The following is a 21,865-nucleotide window of genomic DNA, read 5'->3' as shown; positions in this document are numbered from 1 at the left end:
TCTCTAGGGGGTAGATGCACATACCTGCCCACCCTTGGCGACGCCCAGCCCATGCTTACAATATTATGATTCGGTGATATTATTACGTTAATTTCATTAGCTCCCGATTTCTGGAACTTTGAGATGGCAACCCTAGGTGTTTATCAAATTGATTTTTGCATTTATTATTCAATTATCTTCTTATTTGAATACCACTTTCAACAGATATTTATTTTAAACTTAAAAATTAAAAAAATTGCCAGGTCCCCTGGAAGAAAATTCGTCGGCTAAGAAAATTGTACACATTTTTAAATATTACGGCCGACTCTATATCTAATAAATAAGCCCTTGCAAAAGACAAAAATAGATTATCCTTTTGAACGAAACCTTTGGATGACAGACGCCATTTTGTAAGAAGATGATGAGAACTCGATGAAGATGATTGAATACAAAAAACGCATTGAATAATCCTGGTGTATAAACAAAACATTTTATTTAGATATTTTAAAAATTAATATAAATAATTTATTTGTATAAATAATAATTTTTTTTTTTTTACAATTATATATCGCAATATTTATATAATATATTATATAATATTTATAATATTATATAAATAATATTAAAAACATGTTTTTTTTTTTTAATAAAAAATATATAAAAACGATTTTGGTTACTAAATATATTTTTAAAAACAATTGTAATTGAAATTTATTTGGGCCGATTTATTCAATTTTCAGATTTTTAAACCGGGATCGCACATAAAAATTAATTAATTTCTCGATGGTTCCCAATTTTTAATATAATTATTCAAAATTTTTTCCTGACTAAAAAATTCATACAAATTAATAATATTCTCTTGTGGAAATAAATCTGTTCTGGAACTCTTTTGAAATTCAGAAAAAGAATATGTGAAGTAAAACTATTTCTGAAAAAATCTGAAGAAATTAAATAAATTATTAACCATCATTTAATGAGAGAAATTGGTCATAGATTGAAACTCTTTCCGAAGAAATATTAAATCTATTTCTGTCATTAAATTTAATGTTTTCAGAATTTTTTAGAGAAATTTTTCCTCGCATATTCTTTTCCTGAATTTCAAAAGAGTTTCAGAACAGATTTAATTCCATAAGGATTTGATCAAACATATTATTATGTTTTATATTTTCCTCATTGAATTTCAAACGATCTCCCGATAACGGTAGATATCGAATTGGCAATTTTTAAATTCATTCACCGTTTCATGATTATACTTGAACCTGGTTTTTGTGATTTAATCTAAGTTTCTTTTCAGTTTGAGATCTTTACGCTGCAACCTTTTTTAGCCCCCATTCGAAAGATCTATTCAAAAAATGAATAAATTGGCCATGAGTGATAAATATACGTTCAATTTTATATTATTGATGTTTAGACTTTTTTAAAAGGCTTTAAAATCGTTAGATTATTCGTTTGAAATCTTCTATAAAATAGGAAAAGTTCGAAATATTTATAAAAAAACAGAAATTATTTCAGCTAAATATAAAGATTGTAATTTTCTTATAAACACTCTGTGATTATTCGGTAAAATAAATGAATTTTTCTTCTAGTCACAGCCTTTTCATTCTTTTTTTTCGGCAATTCTAATCAATTTCAAATTTAATAAAACCAGTTCGGTCTAGAGCCAGGCGTATATTATATTGATAGTGATTTCAGAACGACTGGATATTTGTGAGGCTTGCAATTCGACTCTTAAATATAATGCCTGGCTTTAAACCGAATAACGGCATTGTAATATGGCACTATTTTTAAAACTGAACGTATATAAAATATGATCTGTTTTCGTCTTTCATAACTGAATAATTCACGAAAGGGAATCAATTTTTATTAAAAATGCGTCGTTCATGAAAATATTTGGCGTTTAATTAGCGAATTTTCAGAAAACACAAGTTATTTAGATGTCGAAAATAACCCTCATTAAAAGTTGTATACCCATATATTATACAAATTGATAATTTTTAGATTTCTCATTAAGACGTTCAATAAATCGCAAGATGTATTTTTTCATAATGGATTGAGATAAAAATGAAAACTATAAGGAGAACCTGTCTATTAATATTAATATCTCATATTTGGAGATAATTTTCTAGAGGTGCATAGCAACCATTTTTTCGACATCGAAAGTATACGAAAATAGTCTATTGTTATGACCCACCCAAGTCTAGAAGCAGATTCACCCTCTTGAATGTAATTGATATACAACGATTTCGATCGCTGAATTTTCTAAAAAAATTGATGCGTTTTTTTTCGTAAATTTTAATGAAACACAGAAAACAAATCCTATATATATGAAAATAATTTAAAAACACATAAATATTCGAGATTAAAAAATTGAAAATTCGTAAATTTAGCCAAAAATTAAAAAATAAAATCGCTTACTTAATTTGAGAATAAATTTGAGATAATTTGTTTTTTTGTTTTTATTAAATTACTCGTATCGTCTTTAAATATATTTTGTAATTCATTGGTTATTAGCTACATGCCATAAGAGCAGAAAAGAGATAGAGAGAGAGAAGAAAGAGATGAAAATATACTTAGAAATATAGTTAAGATGTTGATTTGTTTTTATACAGTTGTTCCATAAGGATTGAATACCACTTGATTACTGTCTGTATCTAATGTGACATCTTCTGGACTAGCTAAGTCAACACGCACTGTACCAGACGGAACACGTTTACGCGCACCAGGTCCCCATTGACTTAATGTCCATTGATAACCACCGGAGGACGTTGGTGGATCTGGTTCGTCTGGTGTAGCGGGTTCAGCACTTGTTACAACATCACCACCAGGACTCTCCGATGTTGAACTTTGTGAATCGACGGTTGATTCATAACTACTTTCAGGACAATCACCACCGCCACGGTACCTTCCAATACCTGCCAAAATCAATAATTTACTAAATTTCCTGTCATGTCTAATAAGATAGCATACATGGTATTCAAAAATGAATTTTCTTCAAGGGCAAATTTTGAACTGTTCACCCCTTGATAGATGAATTACATAGTCGCTTCAAATAATAACTCAAAAAATAAAAAAGTTACAAAAAAAAACTTTAAAGGTAAATTTTTGCCCTCTAAACTTTTTTTGTAAATGTATTATTTTTCTAGTTATTTAACGACAAAGACATTTTTTGTTAGTTTTTTTTTTTTTCGAACATTTTTTTTGCATTTAAATTGCAATATTTTAAAAACTATATATCTAAAACTGCTAGAACTATTTGAGCTTGTTGTCAGTACCTAAATAAAGTAAATATACTTATTTTTTAGTTTTTCCCCGGTACGGAACCCTAAACTTACACTTGAAACATAGCTAAGAACATTCTCCATTAAATTATCTTTCAAACGAAACAAAAAAAATCAAAATCGGTTCATTCGTTTAGGCGCTACGTTGCCACAGACAGACAGACAGACACACAAAGCGGTTAAACTTATAACACACCTTTTATTGACTCGGAAGTTAAAAAAATGATCACTAACCTGTGTAATGAATAATTCCATGAGATTCTTCTAAACGTTTGAGTATTTCTAAGCATGATGGATCCGTATCCAATGGTATTGGATTTTCGCTATCACGATTATATACAATAACTGCAATATGTGATGGATGCGGTACCGGAAGTGGTATAATTAATTTATCCGGTGAATATGGTGGAATATGACTCTTCCATGGTGCCCACACGACATCTTCAATTTCTTCTTTTGTTTTTTTATTTTGCCGCTGTTTACGAGAACGCAACGATGTCATGGTATTGCTATCACTAAAAAAAAGGCAAATGTTATTGTTTAATACATGAAATAGGAGAAGTTACGGGAGAGGAGGAGACGGGTACAGCTCGTTGGAGAAGTAAAGCTATTCAAGATTATCTGGGAGAAAAGAGTTCTAGTAGATAACATTTGGAGGATTTTTAGGAAATTTACTACACTCGAAAGAACGGGACGCCGAATTGTAAATTTCAAGATGTCGGGTGATAGATTGAAACCTCAAAAATTGAAAAATTCAAGGTATTGGGTGATGGGACACTCTGCTTGTCGAACGCCGAACAAAATATTTTTTGGACGAAATTCAAGGAAAATTTGAATGGATATTTTAAACAAAACAAAATTGTAAAAAACTTACTTTTTCTTTTCATTTTTCTTTATTCCTGCGGTTGAAGTGAACCTACTACGTGGGTTAAAAGCAGAAACTTCTAAATATGGTGAATGAATTTGAATATTACCACGCGGAGCATATACTGCACCCAATAGATCAGGACCACAAACACCTAGACAGACAAATATATTTACAAAATATTCTAGCAGTTTTGGATCTGGAACCAGCCATAGGATTTAACGATCATTTCAGAACAACTGAAAACTTTAAAAAATGTGATAAAGGTCTTCAGAAATTTTCATGGCCGGGGTCATCAGACACTTGGCCTTTCAAGAAGCCTGTATGGGAATAGTATATTTTTAATTTAATAATAAATATAATTTAAATAATTTTGAAGCAGATTTTTAGCAAATTAAGAAGTTTTTTAGTATAAATGCGATTCTAACGATTTTTCTGGATCTACCGCTTTACGATCGAAATTATCTGACAATACTGACCAAATCCAGAGATTTTTTAGTTAAAATTGATGTAGATATACTACATTCCAAGACATTAAATATTCTATATCAATTTTAATTACAAAATCTCTGGTTTTGATCATGATTGTCAGATCATCAGCACAGGACTGCCAAACGTCCTAAAATGAGCTGGCGGTACAAATGAATGTAAATTTGATATGGATACCGGGACACGAGGACATTCCAAGGAATTGTGAAGCCGGCGAGCTTGCTAAAAATGGCACAAAGGTGTAAGAGCTGCTCTTGAATAACGATATCTTAAAAAAGACCAATCTTAGATGGAGAGAGGAACCCACTTGTGATACTACAAGATAGATATGACCTGAGCACAATCGTAAGCGTCCCGTAAGAACTTATATCGCTTCAAAGGGCCTCTATAAGCAAAATCATTGCGGCTAATACAGGACATTGGCTAGGCGGCAGACACGCGGAACGACTGGGCCTCTCAGTGTATCGCGATTATTGCAGCAGATGTCACAATCGGGAGGAAGAGAAAATGATATCTCTTCTTCTCTGTCACTGTCCAGCTCTTGCCATGAGGAGATGGATTCACTTGAGCTAGTCTTTCTTTGATGACCTCTCCGACCTAAAGTCCGTTGCCGTCAAAGCACTTTTGCTATCCTTAAGCAGCTCGAAATGGTTCATAGATGGCCGGGGATGAGACAACCCACTTTTCGGTATCACAACGGACGCTATGGTCTAAGTGTATCTCACCCCAGGACAGTCACTTTAACCTAAAACATTGATGAAGAATCGGGTCTCCAGAATTCAACTTTAGAGACTTTGCATTTTTTATCATTTCATTTCTTGACAATTGGTGTTTCAGATCGATCACCAATCTGGTACTATTTGCAAGAAATTAAAAATTTTCTCTGCCCTCTGAAAGGGAAATCACTGTCTGTGAAAATTATAGAATTTAAATTCTTAGACATGAATTTAACAATAGCATCTCAAATTTGCAGCCTTTTTGAAATGATTACCAAATATTTTGGCTGGTCGTAGATGTAATATTTCATCAGATTAAAAATTCATAAAATACCTAATTCAGCACTGTGGACTAAATCGGTATAGCGTGATAGATCCACACTACTATCCGGTTCCAATTTAAAACTAGTTTGTGTTTCGTCAAGTGGTGTTAAAAAATCTAAACTAAATATATCTGCATACAAAAGTCCCGCTAAACCAGCCCAATCACCATGCGATAATCCACGACTATCCCAAAACTCTTCTTCTGTTTGATTTAACATTAACATATGTGAAAAAATATTCGCCGGATAAAAGCGTTCCAACATGAGTGCGGCCTGTTGTATGGAAACTTTTAAATCTTGTGTACTTAATTTAATCTTACATCGAACAGCAACACTCAAACCCGTATGTAAATCACGTCGACGTCGTTCAAGTTTTTCATGTAAGCTCCCAATTAACTCTTGACATTCCTTTTCGAGGACACGATACGGACCAGTTTTTGCTAATTGTGCTGAGAATGGGCCAAAACAACCTTCGATAAACTGTGCAAAATCTTTTTGCGGTTGTAAGATTGTATTTTCGGTGATACGTTGATATATTGCTAGTTTTTCTAATTCCATTTTTGATTCGAATGCAGCTAAAGCTTGTTCTGGACGTATTTGAAAGAAGTAATTGGAAGCTAATCCCGGACCGGCTATACGACGTACGACAAAACTATCACTGGCTGGTATACGACCACGTTTTTTGATAATTGCATGGAATAGTATGGAATCCCAGCATAATCGGAACCAATATCTTACAACACCACCTGAAAAATAAGAACCAATAAATAAATAAAAATATTCGTTTTAGGATTCGACTTATGAGTTATACTATTTAATATATGCATAGAGACCTCCCCCTCCCCTTTAATTTTAATTTAGGTGTTCCTAAAATAATTTCTAATGTAACACGCAGGAACGTGTAATTTCACGTTCACTGCGTTTCAAATTTTATATCGATCGTGGTTGCTCAACTTTAGAAAAATTAAAATTCATATTAAATCACAACTACAATCTACACAAAAGATAGGTAAATTAATCCCAATGGTCTCCAAAAAAGAAAGACCACAAAAGGATCCATTGAAGATTTGAAGTTAATCAAAATAAAAATAGGATGCATTCGGTAATGAAAAATAAATTATGAAATTTGATAAAAATTAAAATTTATGTAGAAATATACTTAAATATTATGACTATGAGTCATAAAGGCATATTATTGTTTTATTATATTAAAATTAAAAGGCGTAATTTTTATTCTGTATATCACTTTACTTATACATATAACTTTATAATATACATAATATTCAACTTTATACATATAATAATTACATACACGAATGTTGTTTTTACTAATAATGTCACCAAAATGGCTGACAGCGTTTTTGTGAGAATAAATAATAATAATTTATTAGGAAAATCAAAATTTTGAAATATTGGATAGGCTAATTTTTTAACAAGTACAGCAAAAAAAAAGTATACTTACACGTTAAAATAATTAAACTAAGAAGTGGACAAAATAGAATAGCAACCAATAACGCTGCACATGGTTGTATAAGACCTTGTATCAATATATTCCATATAATCGCTTCAAATACAACAAAATAACGATTTCGTTCTGGTGCTGGACTATCAAAATCATAAACCAATCCCATAAATATATGCAATAACAAAGTAACGACTGGCATCCACATAAATGTTGTAATTGTAACGACAATACTACACAAACTAATAATGATACATATTAATGGGAAGAAGAATACAATCACAAATGTTCCTAATAATCCTTTGATTATATAATTCCAAAAACGATTCATATGTCGTGTGAAACCTTTACCAATGAAACCAGTATCCGGTTTTGTTTCGAAGTATGTACGTGATTTTGATATATGTCGCCATAAAGAAACTAATCGTGAACATAATGTTGGTGTTAGCGAACTTTTTCGTGGGAATAATGTACCATTTACCTGTTTTATCAACAAACAAAAAATTATGCGTTAATGTTGAAATTTTCGATGGAAAATATCAGTATAAATTTAATTTTGATTAGTCGTATAATTTAAATTAGCAACATATTTTTCAAATTTAACCACAAAGTTGATTTTTGAACTCTATGACGTCATTAAAATCAAAAAAAAATGTACTTTTGCTAAATTATACGCAAATTTTATTCAATTTGGCACATGAGGTATGTAATCCCTCTAAATTTGGATCATGTTTTTCAAATTTAAGTATCTGCAATCGCATTAAAAAAAACATATATCTTAACGACATAGGCGACGAATCCTGGAGACTTGATCAAAATTAAATTTATTCATCATTACTAAAAATGGAGCAACAACATACTTGTGAAAGTTCTAAATCTGGCATGAACGGTTGTATATAGAATAAAGCACGTAATCCTACAGGACTACACCATGGAACAACAATACCCAATAAAAACATAGCATTTAAGCTCCAAGCCCATGTACGTTGAGTATAATTCACCCATCGCCATAACGGCCATCGGCAGGTAGTCGTGCGTGTTTGCTCTTTCTCAACAAGAAATATCGGTTGACTAGGATCGGATCTGGGTGTCGTTATACTCGTCGGTTGATTACTCAACACCGTTGGTATAATTTGTGTTTCTCCCTGAAAACATCTTCGTACTTTCCATCCACTCGGACACCATATTTGTGTGGCCCATGTATATGTGCGTGTTGCAATACGAACTTTGCTTAGCTCCCGCAACAATGCAGGTTCACGCTCTCGCATAAATGATAGATCTCGATTTAAGAAATACACGGTTTGATGTAAGCGTTGAGAGTTACATAGCTCGATTGCATGTTCATGGGCGCTCCATTGATGTTCGATCGCATATTTTTGTTGAGCGTTCCGTAATTGGGCACGAAGCCATGGAGATACACGAGACATGACAGGATGACGATCGGCTAAACGTTCTTCTACGTTATTTAGTGTGATAGTTAAGTTTTTTTGAACTTCTTCAACTGCACGATGCATTAATACTACGGATTGAGCTTGTTGAACTAAAAGTTGTGGAATTGAATCACCCAGTGCTTGTAAATCGGGATGTGAAAGGACGCTGCTATAAACTCTTTGTAAATATTCACGCATAACTGCTTCATTCACTTCCTGCAAAAAAAAATGTATAAATCCTAGGTCAAAGTTTGGACGATAAATTATTAGTTTTCCGTTTTTGTACAAAAAGTGGAATTTCGGGTCAAATACGGCACAATTTTTGGAATACGTGTCAAAATTCGTGTAATTGAATTCGTATTCAGCGACCAAAAATACGTACTAGATGGCAATTTTAAACCAAAATAAGCATTTCAAAAAAATTTGGACTACATATGCCCCCCGCTGGAGCTGAATGTTCATTGGGATCTTATAAACACGTTACAAAAGTTTCATTAAAATGGTTGCTGTCAATTTCCACTTTCGATACTTTTTTCCGGCTTACTCATTGTATTAAATGCTACATTGTATTCAAAAACTGTAAATGAATTTTCCTCTTAGAATTTTTCTTTGTGTCCAAATCTAGCCTGCTCATAACCGTATAGTAGCAGTATAAATTAGTCGATGAATGTTAGCAATTATTACCGCTACAGTTTATTTACCCTGCTTAAGCAATTGTAAAATCTCTTTTTATGATAAATTTCACTTACCTGTTCAATTTCATGATCCTGCATTTTTTTCGAACGTAGTTCAGCAATAAGACGTTCACGAAAATGTAAAAACCAACCTCTAGCTTCACGCTCCAATATTGTAACAAGTATTGGTAATGCTTTACGCATTAAATCACGATCCATTAATCGTAAATCGATGAAACCACCTTGTGCGGTAGCATAACGATATGGGATACATATTGGAGAGGCTCGATTATTACCATTTGGTGATGATGATATTTTTTCGGTAGCTGCCCGACGCATTTCACGTCGTAACCAATCACATAATACATCCAAATTATCTGCATATTCAGACTTTTCAAAACAAAAATGATTAGTAAATGAATTTTTTATTTGAAAGTGGTTAAATTCTATGCTGTTGGAGGTTATTTTTTTTTAAATAGAGAGTCCTTTAGGTAGGTACTATTTTCTGGTGAAATAGAAATTTGCTACTTTCCAAATGTGTCTTCTGTTTCTTGAAATACTGCTGAAACAGTAATTCAAAAAAGTTTTCTGGCGAAAGTATTTGAATTAATCGGTTTTCGCCTCAATTAAACAATCAAATTTTCTGGCTAAATGTGGCTACACAAATTCATGTAAACTTGACAAGTTTGTATGTTTAAAAAAGCAAAATTTTTGGATTTGTCCAGACGTAGAATTTCAGTTATTTCAGGTAGGCTGGAATTTTTTTTTTTAAAGATGTCTTAAGATCGTGTCGTGATGGATATTCATTGAGGGCGATATGCAGACAAATTGAATAAAAAAAATGTAAAATCAATGGCATATTCGTTATCGAACCTGGAGGATAATTTCCCGAATTTCGCAGAGTAAAAAGTTGTTAGACATTATCTTAAAAGCCGCCACTCAAATTTCCAGCCTTTCTGAAATGACTCTCAAGAATTTAAGGATGAAAATACTTACAGGGCATACTAATTCAGCGACAAGATAACGACATCGTTCTTCACGAATTTTCGCATCTAAATTGTGTGCTTGCAATGATGGAAGGCCAATTAACACATCCAATAATATAAATAAACCAGAGCCTAAAGCTCGTATTGCATGAATAACACTAAAGAAATGTGAGCAGATACGATTACGCGCTGTAACAATGATAAATCTTAATGCCAATGCTAAATCTTTTAATAATGTTTCACGACTCCGTTCTGTTCCTTTTTGTAACAATTGACTAAGCTGCCATCGATGTACTTGTCCCGGAAAATTAATACTGTCCACTTCAAATTCTCTGTTTCAAAATAAATAAAAGTTTGTTTAGAGTTTAGTATTCAGCGTGGGACAATGAATTGTGCGATTTTAAAAATGTTCTAAAATAAAAACCTATGAATTTTCTTAATCATATTTTTATCATCTTAAAATGCATAAAAATTTTAGGAAATATGAAATTACATATAAATTGTATTATTGAGTAAATTTTAAGCTCCGTGAAAATAGCATTCCTAAATGCGAATTATCATAAAATGGTGATTGGATTCATTTGTCCATTATTTTTTGTCCACCCAGTATTTTGGTTTATTCAACCTCTAATTAAAAGTTATGACACAATTAAAAATTTTTATGATCAGAACTCCCACATGCAAATGTTTATAAAATCCAGTTTTCATTCGTTTGAAAACGATTTGTCCACGTTTGTCCAACCAAATTTTTTGTTAGTCTCCCCTTCAGTTTTTTGTTTTTCGTATTTGGGGATGGTATTTTCACGAAGCTTAAATTAAATTTTAAATTTTATGATATGAGTTTATTTAAAAAGGAGAGCATCAAAAGAGGAAGGCCCTTTTTTCCCATTGGACACTGTGCCCTCCCTCAATTTTTAAATCTACTGCCAAAGGACTTCAAAATTGTGTGTCCCCTGAGCCTGAAGTATCCAGGATTCCAATTCTTCCTCTTAATATTAAAACATATTTTAAATGTGCTGGATGCCCCTTGCACATTTTAAATGATGTGTAGTATTGAACCCTTTAAATCCTTCCATGAAATAATCATAGAAAACTAAGTGATTTCCTTAATATACTGTCTGAAACATTTATCCATCAAAGCTCAAAGTCCGATGTGTTCTATCGAGTATGCTTGTAAATGTGTGCAATAATGACTATCGAATTTGTATGCATCCTGGAGAAAGTGCCCAGAGTCTCGACTTCCATGGAGCCTCCAAATTGTAGTCAAAAATTTTTCCACGTATTTTAGACTCGACCGATCAAAAAAGATTTCACCAATGAGAAAATTCTATTCCAGGATTCCGAATACTTTAAAGAAGGTTCAGTTTTAGGCGGGATAACTGACCACCAGAAATTAAAGCACTAAACGCATGGAATCTTCAATAGATTATGAAATCTCGGGAAATGTGATAAATTCACGACAATCTTCCAGGCGACCTAATTTCGTACAACTGAATGAGCGTCACCTAACTGAATTTTTTTAAAACTCATTTAGTTAATTTTCTTGAATATTGTTTTATGTAATTTGACAACTTAAGTTGTTAAAAAGACAATTTATGATACTTGAAAATAAAATTTGTTATTTTCATAAATTTTTTTAAATTTATTTCAAGATGGTAGAAAATAGATTTAAAAAAATTGATAGATTTTTGTTTTACAGCGTTTTTAAAATCGCACAGTAGGTCTATAACTTAAACCAAAATTTGTAGAAATGATTTATTCTAAATGAATTAATAATAAAGTAATATCATTAAGACTAATAGACCTCGGGACAAAAAGGTTGCTTTGTTAAGTGATTATTAATATATACTTGAAACTTTGTGAGTGGCTTCCATTTGGCGAGTCTACCAAACTTTCTCTTTACGCGTTTTTTACAAATGGTCATGATAACGTCATATTTCAGCTATCGGTATGGAAAAACGCAGCAGGGAATTTGTCGGACACTATGACCACTTGATAATATTAATAATTATTAAACAATTCAGCATGTCCGAGGTGATAGACAAGCCCCCGCAGATGCAGTATTTTGTCGGACAAAATATTTTAATGTTTAATATTATTAAAGTTATCAAGTGGTCTTAGGGTCCGACAGATTTCCTTCTGCGTTTTTTCAGACCGATAGCTTAAATATGACGTTATCATGCTCATCTGAAAACACAACACTTTCGAAAAATGTCGTAGAGAGAAAGTTTGAAGGACTCGTTAAAGAGAGTCACTCACGAAACAAATTCACTCATTTAACAAAGCAATCTTTCTGTCCCACGGTCTAGAAGAACTTATATTTTAAATAAAATTTATTGAAATCAGACGAAAATTGATCCTAATGAATAACAAAAAACAGTTATTATAGTCCAGTCCAACTTCTTATTATTGTTCTGATTTTTTGCATACTTGTTTATAATGTTGGTCCAATGAATAAACCAAGTTTGTGACCCTGAACGCAACTTTGTCAAAAACTTTAACGAAAATTTCAAATTTTTTGTTATAATCCTAAAGGACTAGTTTTTTATCCTCTTTTCAGAACGTTTTGAAAGTAGACTAAATTTACTACAATATGGGACTAGAATAATTTATGTAGACCCAATAATTTACGAGATAAAGCTTTTAAAAGTTTATTATTTTTTCGAACTTCCTAATTTTTTGCAATATTCTGGCGCTTAAATCACAGACTTGAACTATTTATTGGAACAACATCATAAACAAATCTGCAAAAAATTAGAGCTACCGGATTTGATACAAACTACCCGGTACTAAGTTTACTGGATTATTAGAGAAAATTTTAAAATTTTACGAAGATACGTTTGTGTGGCAAAAATAAAGCGAAAAATCTAGAAGTGATGGCGAAACAAAAGCAAATTGAAAAACATAAATAACTATAAATTCTAAAAATGGTGATTTTTCTCCCACACTTAAAAAGAAATAATATATTCTACCCAAAATCCTTTGTTGATTTTCGAAAAAAAGCAAAAAGCAACCAAAATAAAATTATATACAACAGAATTTGCTGCATGGAAAATTTTGATATACAACAATCTTGTTAATTTTTAAAATTATGGACGAAATCAAATTAATTCATTTAATTAAAAAAAAGACAAAGACAATAAAATGATTGACTTTTGAAGCAAAAGCAAAATAGAAAAATAAAAACGGTTAACATCAAGTCATAAAATGATCTATTTTTTATCCATAAGCAGGGAGTATTCCAAAAAAAAACCAAATTATATGGAATTATGGATTCTTTTGTGGAATTCAACAGCTAATGAAAAAAAAAAGATTTTTAAGATAACCTGTATGAGAGTTTTGGTTTGTCCACAAAAATAAACAATTTTTACACGTCAACTGAACCAATCAACAAACAAAACAAAAAACATACCCCCACATCCGTATGCTTTCCAATTGATCATAATTTAACTTCTTCGGTTTTCCATACTTATCCTTGTGTAAGCTTTATAAAAATCAAAATACGATAACCATGAGACTTTATTTTTTTTTAAATTTTGGCACAAACATCAAAGACTTTAATTTCAACAAAACTACTGATAAATGTTTGGAGGGAATTTTAGCCAATAGACAAGTCAATTATTTTGTAATTCGGCTAATTCAATATTTTTTACAATCAAAAGTTATTCTTATCCTTAATCCAAGCAAATAAGCAATTGACGATTAATGTATTTTCTATAATTTCTGAAACGAGCAGTTTCTTAACCTAAAGTTGTAGGTTTTTGGGTTTTAAAAAATATTTTCAATCCTAAAATCAAAATGATTTTAAAAAAATCACTCCAATGAACAAAAGCTTTATTGTTTAAAATCTCTAGGTCTGCATGGTACAGTGTATATGTCACAGCCAACCAGCTTAATTAATCGTTAAAAAAATAGTCTAGCCATTTTACTAAACGACTTCGTTCAATATCCGCCTGAATATGTACTCAATCATTCAATCAAACATTTAGGCAAATGATTTGAATCGATAACGTTTAACTGATTGCCTAGCCTAGTCGTTTAAATTTAGTTCCATTTTCTGGCAGAACAAATGAATGTAAGCCTGGTATGGCTACCGGAACATTTCAGGAAATTGTGAAGCTAGCGAGCTTCTAGAAATGACATAATGCTGCCGGACATAAGTATCAATAAACATCCAGGAATTTCGTTTGCAAGCTGAAAGTTGCTCCTCAAAAAGGATATCTAAAAAAAGGCTAATTGTGGTAGAGTACAATCGTAGGCGATCCGAAGATCTTATATCGCTTTCAAGAGCTTCTATTAGTAAAAATTGTTGCGGCTATTACAGGACACTGGCTGGGTGACAGGCACGCTAAGCGCCTGAGGAAGAAACGTTGCCTCTTCTTCTCTGTCATTATCCAGCTCACTTGAACCAGTCTTTCTTTGACATCCCTTTCCGATATCACAACGGACTCTGTGGTCTAAGCGCGTCCCAATCCAAGACAGCCACCCTAACCTAACCTAAGCAACAATATTATTAGTTTTTCTCACAGTTTGATTGCGTTGACGCAAAAAATAACCCTTGCCCTTGGTTAAAATTTTTCCGTAGTTAGCGCGTTTTCTTTCGATTAAATGCAATAATTACATATTTTTAAGTCACTTTTCCTCCGAAAGCTGACGTTTTTTAAAAAAATTTTTGAATAAAAAATGATCGTTTTTTAAAGTATGGACTTTCTAATTTAAAGTGTTATTCTATCTCTTACCGCTGAGAATCCAAAGTGACCGTCCCCCATCAAACTCTTCAACTTTTGTTTAAGTTATTTTTTTATTGGTTAACTACAAAACGAGCTATTGCCATTATATATTAAAATGACCCAACCCGAATATGTGTAATTTGCCAGATGTTGTGAGAGTACGGGTCTCGAAAATCCTTTTTAAAACTTAGAAAATTTACAACTACACGTTGAGAAAAATGTTCGTTTCAGAATTTAAGTACCCAAAAGTCTATATTTGCTTGAAGTATCTGCTATCTAAATAAATTTGTAGTACCCAAACAAAAAATTTTGAAAAATTATAAAAGTATTTTGCGCAATTTGAAATGCCATGCTATTTTTTTTTTGTTCTATTCTACAGCAAAATTATTTGTAAATTTCGCTAAGAATTAGCTGAAGCAAATTAAATAAGATTTGTGGGTGAAATTTTCTGTTCTTGAAACAAATCCTTAAATTTCCAAACCATCCCATACGAAAAGGATTTTGATGTAAAACTAGCTTGTGAAATCTAATGAAAAAAAATTGTAATTTCTAGAAAACCTATGTTTCGAAAATACTAATCTAAATTTTGTATACACACAAAAACGCTAGCGATAGTTAATTTCGAAACGAAACTAATCAATATCGTATAATTTATATAAAAAATTACAAAATGATAGAATGGCATACCCTCTTTCTCGACAACTTTCGAGTTGTTTTCCACTCAATCGACGTGGTTCACCTTTGGAGTCCACAGCGACTGCATCTAATTCATCGAATGACGGTGCAACGAATAAATCACGTAGATTAGGTCCACGATGTCGACGGCTAAGTGAATGTGGGGAGCCACATGTTAAATCAGATCTGCATTGATCACGATTAGGTTGCGTTACAGATACAGGAGTAGGAAGCACTAAACAAAATTAAAAACACAATTAGGGATTGGGATTTTTAACCCTGGAATGGAAACACGGAGACAAAATGACTCAAGTCTACATTTTCCCTTCCAGTTACCTTCATTTAAATCTGATTACAGCTTCTTTCATTCGGAGAGCTTGATTCCTCATTTCCATAAAATTTGTTTTAGGTATTAAGGATTTAAAAATTATGAAAATCCCATATATTTTACCGTTAGACAGTCTATAAGATTTCGCTTAAAATCAATTCGAGAAATCTAGCTTCATATGACTTTTTGGTATTTTCTTTCTCTTCTCATCATCAAATGAATACGATTTTTGTATTTTTTGGGTCAAAAATACTATATATACAGCGTTTTATGGAAGGGGGTAAGAAAACTTTTTATCGATTTTTTGCAATTCTTTTTATCTCTTTGAAGAAATCGAAAATAACTTTATAGTCTCATTATCATACTTATCATACAAAATTGATTCCAGTAAAATCGTACAGATAACAAATATTTTCTTTTCAATTTGGATAAAAATCATTATCTTGGGTAATTATTCCTTTTATTCAAATAATTTTCGAGATCTTTTTCTATTTCCATCATTTGACTACCCCTCCTCCCCCTTTACTTAATAACCCTGATTCCGGTAGTGCTCTCATAACAGTGTCTTTGATTAAATCGGAATCAGTTAATACACATTTATTAGAATCCAAATTCTTAGACCACAAGAACGGATTTAAAAAAAAAAAGAAAAAAAGAAATGGGTTCATGTCAACAAGCAAGCCGTGGAAAGAGTCTGGTACGACCTTTGTGGTTCACACGAATAATATCCCAGCATAATCACGATATCAAACGATATCGATACTAAATAGAAAATTCGCCCGATTCGACCGAATGTTAGGAAATTCTTTTCGGATCATATTGTCGTTAATACGCTTCGATCGACATCTCAACGAAGTCGATATCATCTTTTCTTGTCCAAATTGATCTTAATGGCTTATTCTAATCATGAAAATTTCGATTTCGAAAATCGGACCCATTACAATAACTTCCTACACTGGGAAGTTAACCAAAGAAACGGACGAACCTATCATTTTCTAAGACAGTCAAATAAAAACTAGAAATTGTCTTACCAATTGGAAAAGTTCGCCAATGATATAGAAATGATTCCGCTACATGTTTAATATTATTAATGAGTTGTTCAACTTCAGCCGGAGCACCAACCAAATTTATATCAAATTTAATTGGTTCGCGTTCTGGTGTTAGACCAGAATCAGGGGGATATAAACCCAATTCTGGTCGATTACATGTTGTTCCATACAAACTAGTTGGACGTATCGCTTGTTGAGCATCTGATTTCATTTCAGATTTTTGATAAGCTAAAAAATAAAATAAAAATAGTTTTGGATTAATTTTCGAATTGATAATAACCGTTTGAAAAACGGTATCAAATACATGTATTATTATTTTGTGAGTTTTGATCCAAACGTAAAGAGAGACATATATAGAGTGCTTTTTTTAAGTTGGCATATTTTTGAAATTCGAAAAATAAGTTTTATCGATAAAAATGCTTCAAGCAAAAAATATTGATGAAAACTTTAAGCTAGAAAGTTTTTTATTAAAAAAGTAACATTTTTTGTTCGAAACATTTTTTCGCAAACCGTACAGTTTAGGCAAAAACGGACTAAAAAGTTTTACCCAAAGTTGTTTTCTCGTATCAAAATTGTTATTTCGTATAATTGTTTCTGCGAAATCGACACTCACCGAAAAAAAATTTTCAATAAATCCAATAAAAGTGGTTTGTTTTTTTATAAAGACCATTTTTGTTCAAATTGAATGAACAAACGCACAAAAAGCTAGATTTTTTCCGTCAATTATTGTCTAAACTATTCGGTTTACAAAAAACTGTTTCAAACAAACAATGTTTGCGTATTTATAAAGAACCACTTTCTAATTTAAAGCGTTCATCTAATGTTTTTCAGTTATGAAACAGAGTGAGCTTTAATCGAATCTGAAAACTTAGATAGTTTTCGATGCCGGCATAAGATGTGTGCCTTTGAAACCAACATTTTTCGTTTGAAGCATTTTCCTCGATTAAATTTATTTATCGAATTTCAAGCATATGTCAACTTAAAAAAACAATCTGTATTTAACAAAAATTTACAGTGAACGATTTTTAACGTCATTAAAGTCAATATTCGTCAATATTTTAACAAATTTTGGAAAACTCTTGAAATTAAAAGATACTTTAGATTTTGTTCTAAGCGTAATCAACAATGAAAATAGAGCAAAATCGTGTCATTAGTCAAAATTTTGAGCTATAACAAAATAGTGTATGAAATTATTTTTCATCAATTTTGTTACCTTGATTCTCTGCATTCGAATTAGCATCATCCCCTTTTGCCCACCGATTGCTTGTCGTTGAAGCAGTCCGTTGATATCCACCGTTACCGTTTTCATTTTGATATTTTGGTGGTTCATAATCGCTGCCAATTGAATTACCGGAATCAGTTCGATTGTGTGTTGGTTGATTTGATATGGGCCGCATGTAAGGCCCGTAATTGGGCCTACTCATTTACGTTGCCCAAAATTTTGTTTTTATTTTTAAGAAGTAATCATCTTTCATGCATTAATAATGACGTGTCGATAATTCCACCTGCAAAACGAAAATGGAGAAAAGTTAATAATGATGTCCAAACATTTTTACGCCGCTTACAATTGAAGGGGTTAGCGACCAAAATGAACCCCCTCAGGTCTAAGTAGTACTAAATATGTACAAAATATCAAAAAAGCAATTTTTGTATTAACTTGCCTGGCAGTAATTACAGAATTAACATTTTGGGCATTTTTTAAAATTCCTCCATGGTCACGAAGTGAGTACTTCAAGAAAGTTGCAAGAAAGTTGGTTTCCAAATTGAGGATCTAAACTAATTGATATTTTAAGTCATTTATAAATAAATAAAAAAACTGAAGAAAAGTTTTGGCAAAAATCACTGCCACACATGTTTACAGGATGTCAATCTGATATATGTTCGATATGCCTGAAAGTTATAGTTTAATTAAAGTTACCATAAGATGGCACTATTTGAGCGTAACAATTCTTGATCGATAAAATTTCTATAAGATTTTTTTTTCGAATTATTTAACATTTATCTCGTTAGAAAAACACTCTATTTAAGTATATTATTTCGTATACAAATTCTGTTACTTTTTTATTTGAATTTCATGACTTGAGAAATTTTGGGCATTCTTTTAAACATCTATTCCAGTTTTTGTAAAAAACAAAAAATAGAAATTATTGTAATCGAACCAGAAAATTTTTTTAATCCAACCGAAATTGTACCCAAATTTTTATTTAGAAGTCCGAAATTTTAGTAGTCGAAACCTGAAAAAAGCAATTTATCGATATGATTTTAGTTTCAGTCCGAAATTTTAATGCAAAACGGCGATAAAAGTTTGAATGGAATAATTTTAAATGTTTTTATAAATTGTGACGCAAATTCATTTTACAAAAAATTATCGCCCATTATAAAAAAAGAGTTATTGCCAAATTTTTCAAATTAAAACATACTGATAGGTTTATTAGTGTCAGACTTTTTATTTACGACTAATTATAGCTAATGAGTTCATTGATATCTTTGATTAAGTGCAAAAATTCGAAAAGTGAAAGTTTGACTGTCAAACTAAGGGTTCCGTATTATTTACAAAATTGATATGGGGTCATGCATTTGACAGTCGTTTCAGCGCAATTGAAATTATGAATAACTTCTCTGCTTGGCCCTAGTCTAAACCTTTGAGTTGATACACCCTAACACTATAAAATACCAACTGTAAATTGATAATTTGGACATGGTAACCGCACATAGTGTACTTGTTCTTATTCTTAAGTTGCATTTTCACTATTTTTAAGTTGTTAAACTTATGACTATTGATTTTACATTACTTAAGGTAGTACGTTCGAAATTAAAGTATTGTAAGGTAGTATACTCGTAATTAAATGAGTTACATTTTGTCCAAATAGATGTTACCACGTAAATATTAAGAACATAATATATGAGTAAAATTTTATAAAATATTGTAATGTTCTACTCTGCTTAGGTTCGATACAATAAAACACCACTAGGTGAATTCTTCGAAAACTTTTCTACATTTTAATTTTTAATACAAAGGTATATTAATTGTTCCACGCAAAATCAATTTAAAATTTTGATTTTTAAATATATTCAAAATTAATTTATTTAACAATAATTCAACAACTACTTTTAGCACTGTACTGTAAGCGTCCATTCACAATGACTGTCCGTAGAGAATTGATTTGTTATTTTCATGGTATCCAAAACTACCAATTTTTATATATGTCGCGTCCATGGAAACTATGTTGTATTTTTGTTATTCACACAAGCATCGTCGATGTCAGACATAAGATAATACGAGCACCAAGACAATTTTATATTTAGGGTTGAAATTATTTGTACCTTATTTTCAACTTTGATGATGAATTTTGTTATAACGCCATGAATGTAGATGAAAAATAAAATTACAATTTTACGATATCTGCCTTGATTTTCGAAATATCAAAAGTTATATAATTAAACAAAATTTTCAATTTTCGATATTTTGACAATTACTCCAGACATCGAAAATTTTTATTCTTATTTTTCGTCTTGTATTGTCCAGTTATACCATAATTCACCATCAAAATTGAAAATATATATTTTTTTAAATTTTGTGTCCCCACTACTCTGCTCATACATCCTAAATTAGTCGGGCACAACGGGTTTTTTTGTTTTCAATAATTTATTAAGATTTTAACTTCGTTTAATATTATCAGAATATTAATTTGATTGTTATTTTTATTGCGGGGGTACCATCTTCATACAAAAAAGGTATCTAATCTGCAATAATAATTTTGTAAGTGTAACCTTTGGCATTGTACAGATACTTATATCCGCCTAACTCAGTCAGTCTGTCTATAATATCATCTGAAAAAAGCTGCTCTAATGGATTCATTTAAAAATATGTGATTTGCATTAGAATACATCTTGATGCTAATGATGCAATAGTAACAGACTTAGTAACCGGACAAAAACATTTGTACTATAATTATTCAAGGATACACACATAAATATTATAAATGAGAAAATTACTCTGTCTGTCTGCTGTTACGTTTTCACGCTTAAACCTCTAACCAAATCAGACCCATCCTTTCCACTAGACACGCTTAGCACTTACCCAGGGCCCTCCGATCGACGGAAGGATTATTTATGTATGGTGGGCTGCCACTTCAAAGTTTGAGAAAGCCAAGAGAAATTCATTTCAAAATTTGAGAGAAAAAACGAGGGATAAGTGAGGGCAAGGAAAGTGAAGGATATATGTGTGTCTGTGTATCTGTCTGTGGCATCGTAGCACCTAGACGGATAAATCGTTTTGGATTTTTTTGTTTCGTTTGAAAGTTAATTTAATGCGGAGTGTTTTTAACTATGTTTCAAGTACGAGTTTAGGGTTCCCTACCCGGTACAACTAAAAAGTAGGCGATGGCTCTAAGGAAAAAGGCAATTTAATGAAGAGTGTTCTAAGATACTTTTCAAGTGTGAGTTAAGGTTCCGTACCCAAAAAATTTCACTTGTTAAAGTTAAAATTGTCCACCGAAGCGGGCGGGTAACTTCTAGTAACTTTTTTTTCTGCATATAAAATAAAATAATTTAAAAATTAAAAAGTCACAATTAAGGCAACCAACATCTTGTGAACTAATTATGATAAAGTTTAGTAATTTAATATTTTTAATAACAAACAAGTGAAAACAAAAAATTGATTGAGTTAATTGTTGAAACACTATGTATAGACAGTGTTGACTACTCTGTCACATTACGCATACATACATTTCATACATATATAACTGATATTTCCATATTAATACATACTATACAATTTGCTCATAATTTGCGCTCTCACGGGTAAACAGTGATGTTAACGAAAAAATGTTTCAAACAAAAGCTGTTTATTTTTTTATAAGAAACATTTTTTACATTTAA

General features: G+C 31.5%; 1 protein-coding gene across 3 annotated transcripts in view; it reads right to left on the bottom strand.

Moving 5' to 3' along the window:
* Positions 1–2,359: 2,359 nt before the first annotated feature.
* The window catches only part of LOC123296783, a 34,582-nt gene continuing 15,076 nt past the window's right edge, over positions 2,360–21,865 (bottom strand). For 2 of the 3 annotated variants that reach the window (XM_044878435.1, XM_044878434.1), the window contains 12 exons: positions 18,198–18,489; positions 16,967–17,212; positions 15,620–15,842; positions 13,615–13,686; positions 10,213–10,534; positions 9,292–9,606; positions 7,973–8,758; positions 7,113–7,593; positions 5,662–6,396; positions 4,132–4,276; positions 3,492–3,772; positions 2,360–2,891 (listed from right to left, as the gene is read on the bottom strand). In XM_044878435.1, coding sequence (XP_044734370.1) covers positions 2,581–2,891; positions 3,492–3,772; positions 4,132–4,276; positions 5,662–6,396; positions 7,113–7,593; positions 7,973–8,758; positions 9,292–9,606; positions 10,213–10,534; positions 13,615–13,686; positions 15,620–15,842; positions 16,967–17,212; positions 18,198–18,408 — 4,128 coding nt within the window. In that variant the 5' untranslated portion in view covers positions 18,409–18,489 and the 3' untranslated portion in view covers positions 2,360–2,580. The remainder of the gene's footprint in view (positions 2,892–3,491; positions 3,773–4,131; positions 4,277–5,661; positions 6,397–7,112; positions 7,594–7,972; positions 8,759–9,291; positions 9,607–10,212; positions 10,535–13,614; positions 13,687–15,619; positions 15,843–16,966; positions 17,213–18,197; positions 18,490–21,865) is intronic. The other variant, XM_044878436.1, reaches the window with a different exon arrangement.

The sequence above is a fragment of the Chrysoperla carnea genome, chromosome 3 (assembly GCF_905475395.1).
Source record: "Chrysoperla carnea chromosome 3, inChrCarn1.1, whole genome shotgun sequence".
In the NCBI taxonomy this organism is placed as follows: domain Eukaryota; kingdom Metazoa; phylum Arthropoda; class Insecta; order Neuroptera; family Chrysopidae; genus Chrysoperla; species Chrysoperla carnea.
Note: the sequence above shows the minus strand (reverse complement) of the source record. Positions and strands in the feature narration are given on the sequence as shown.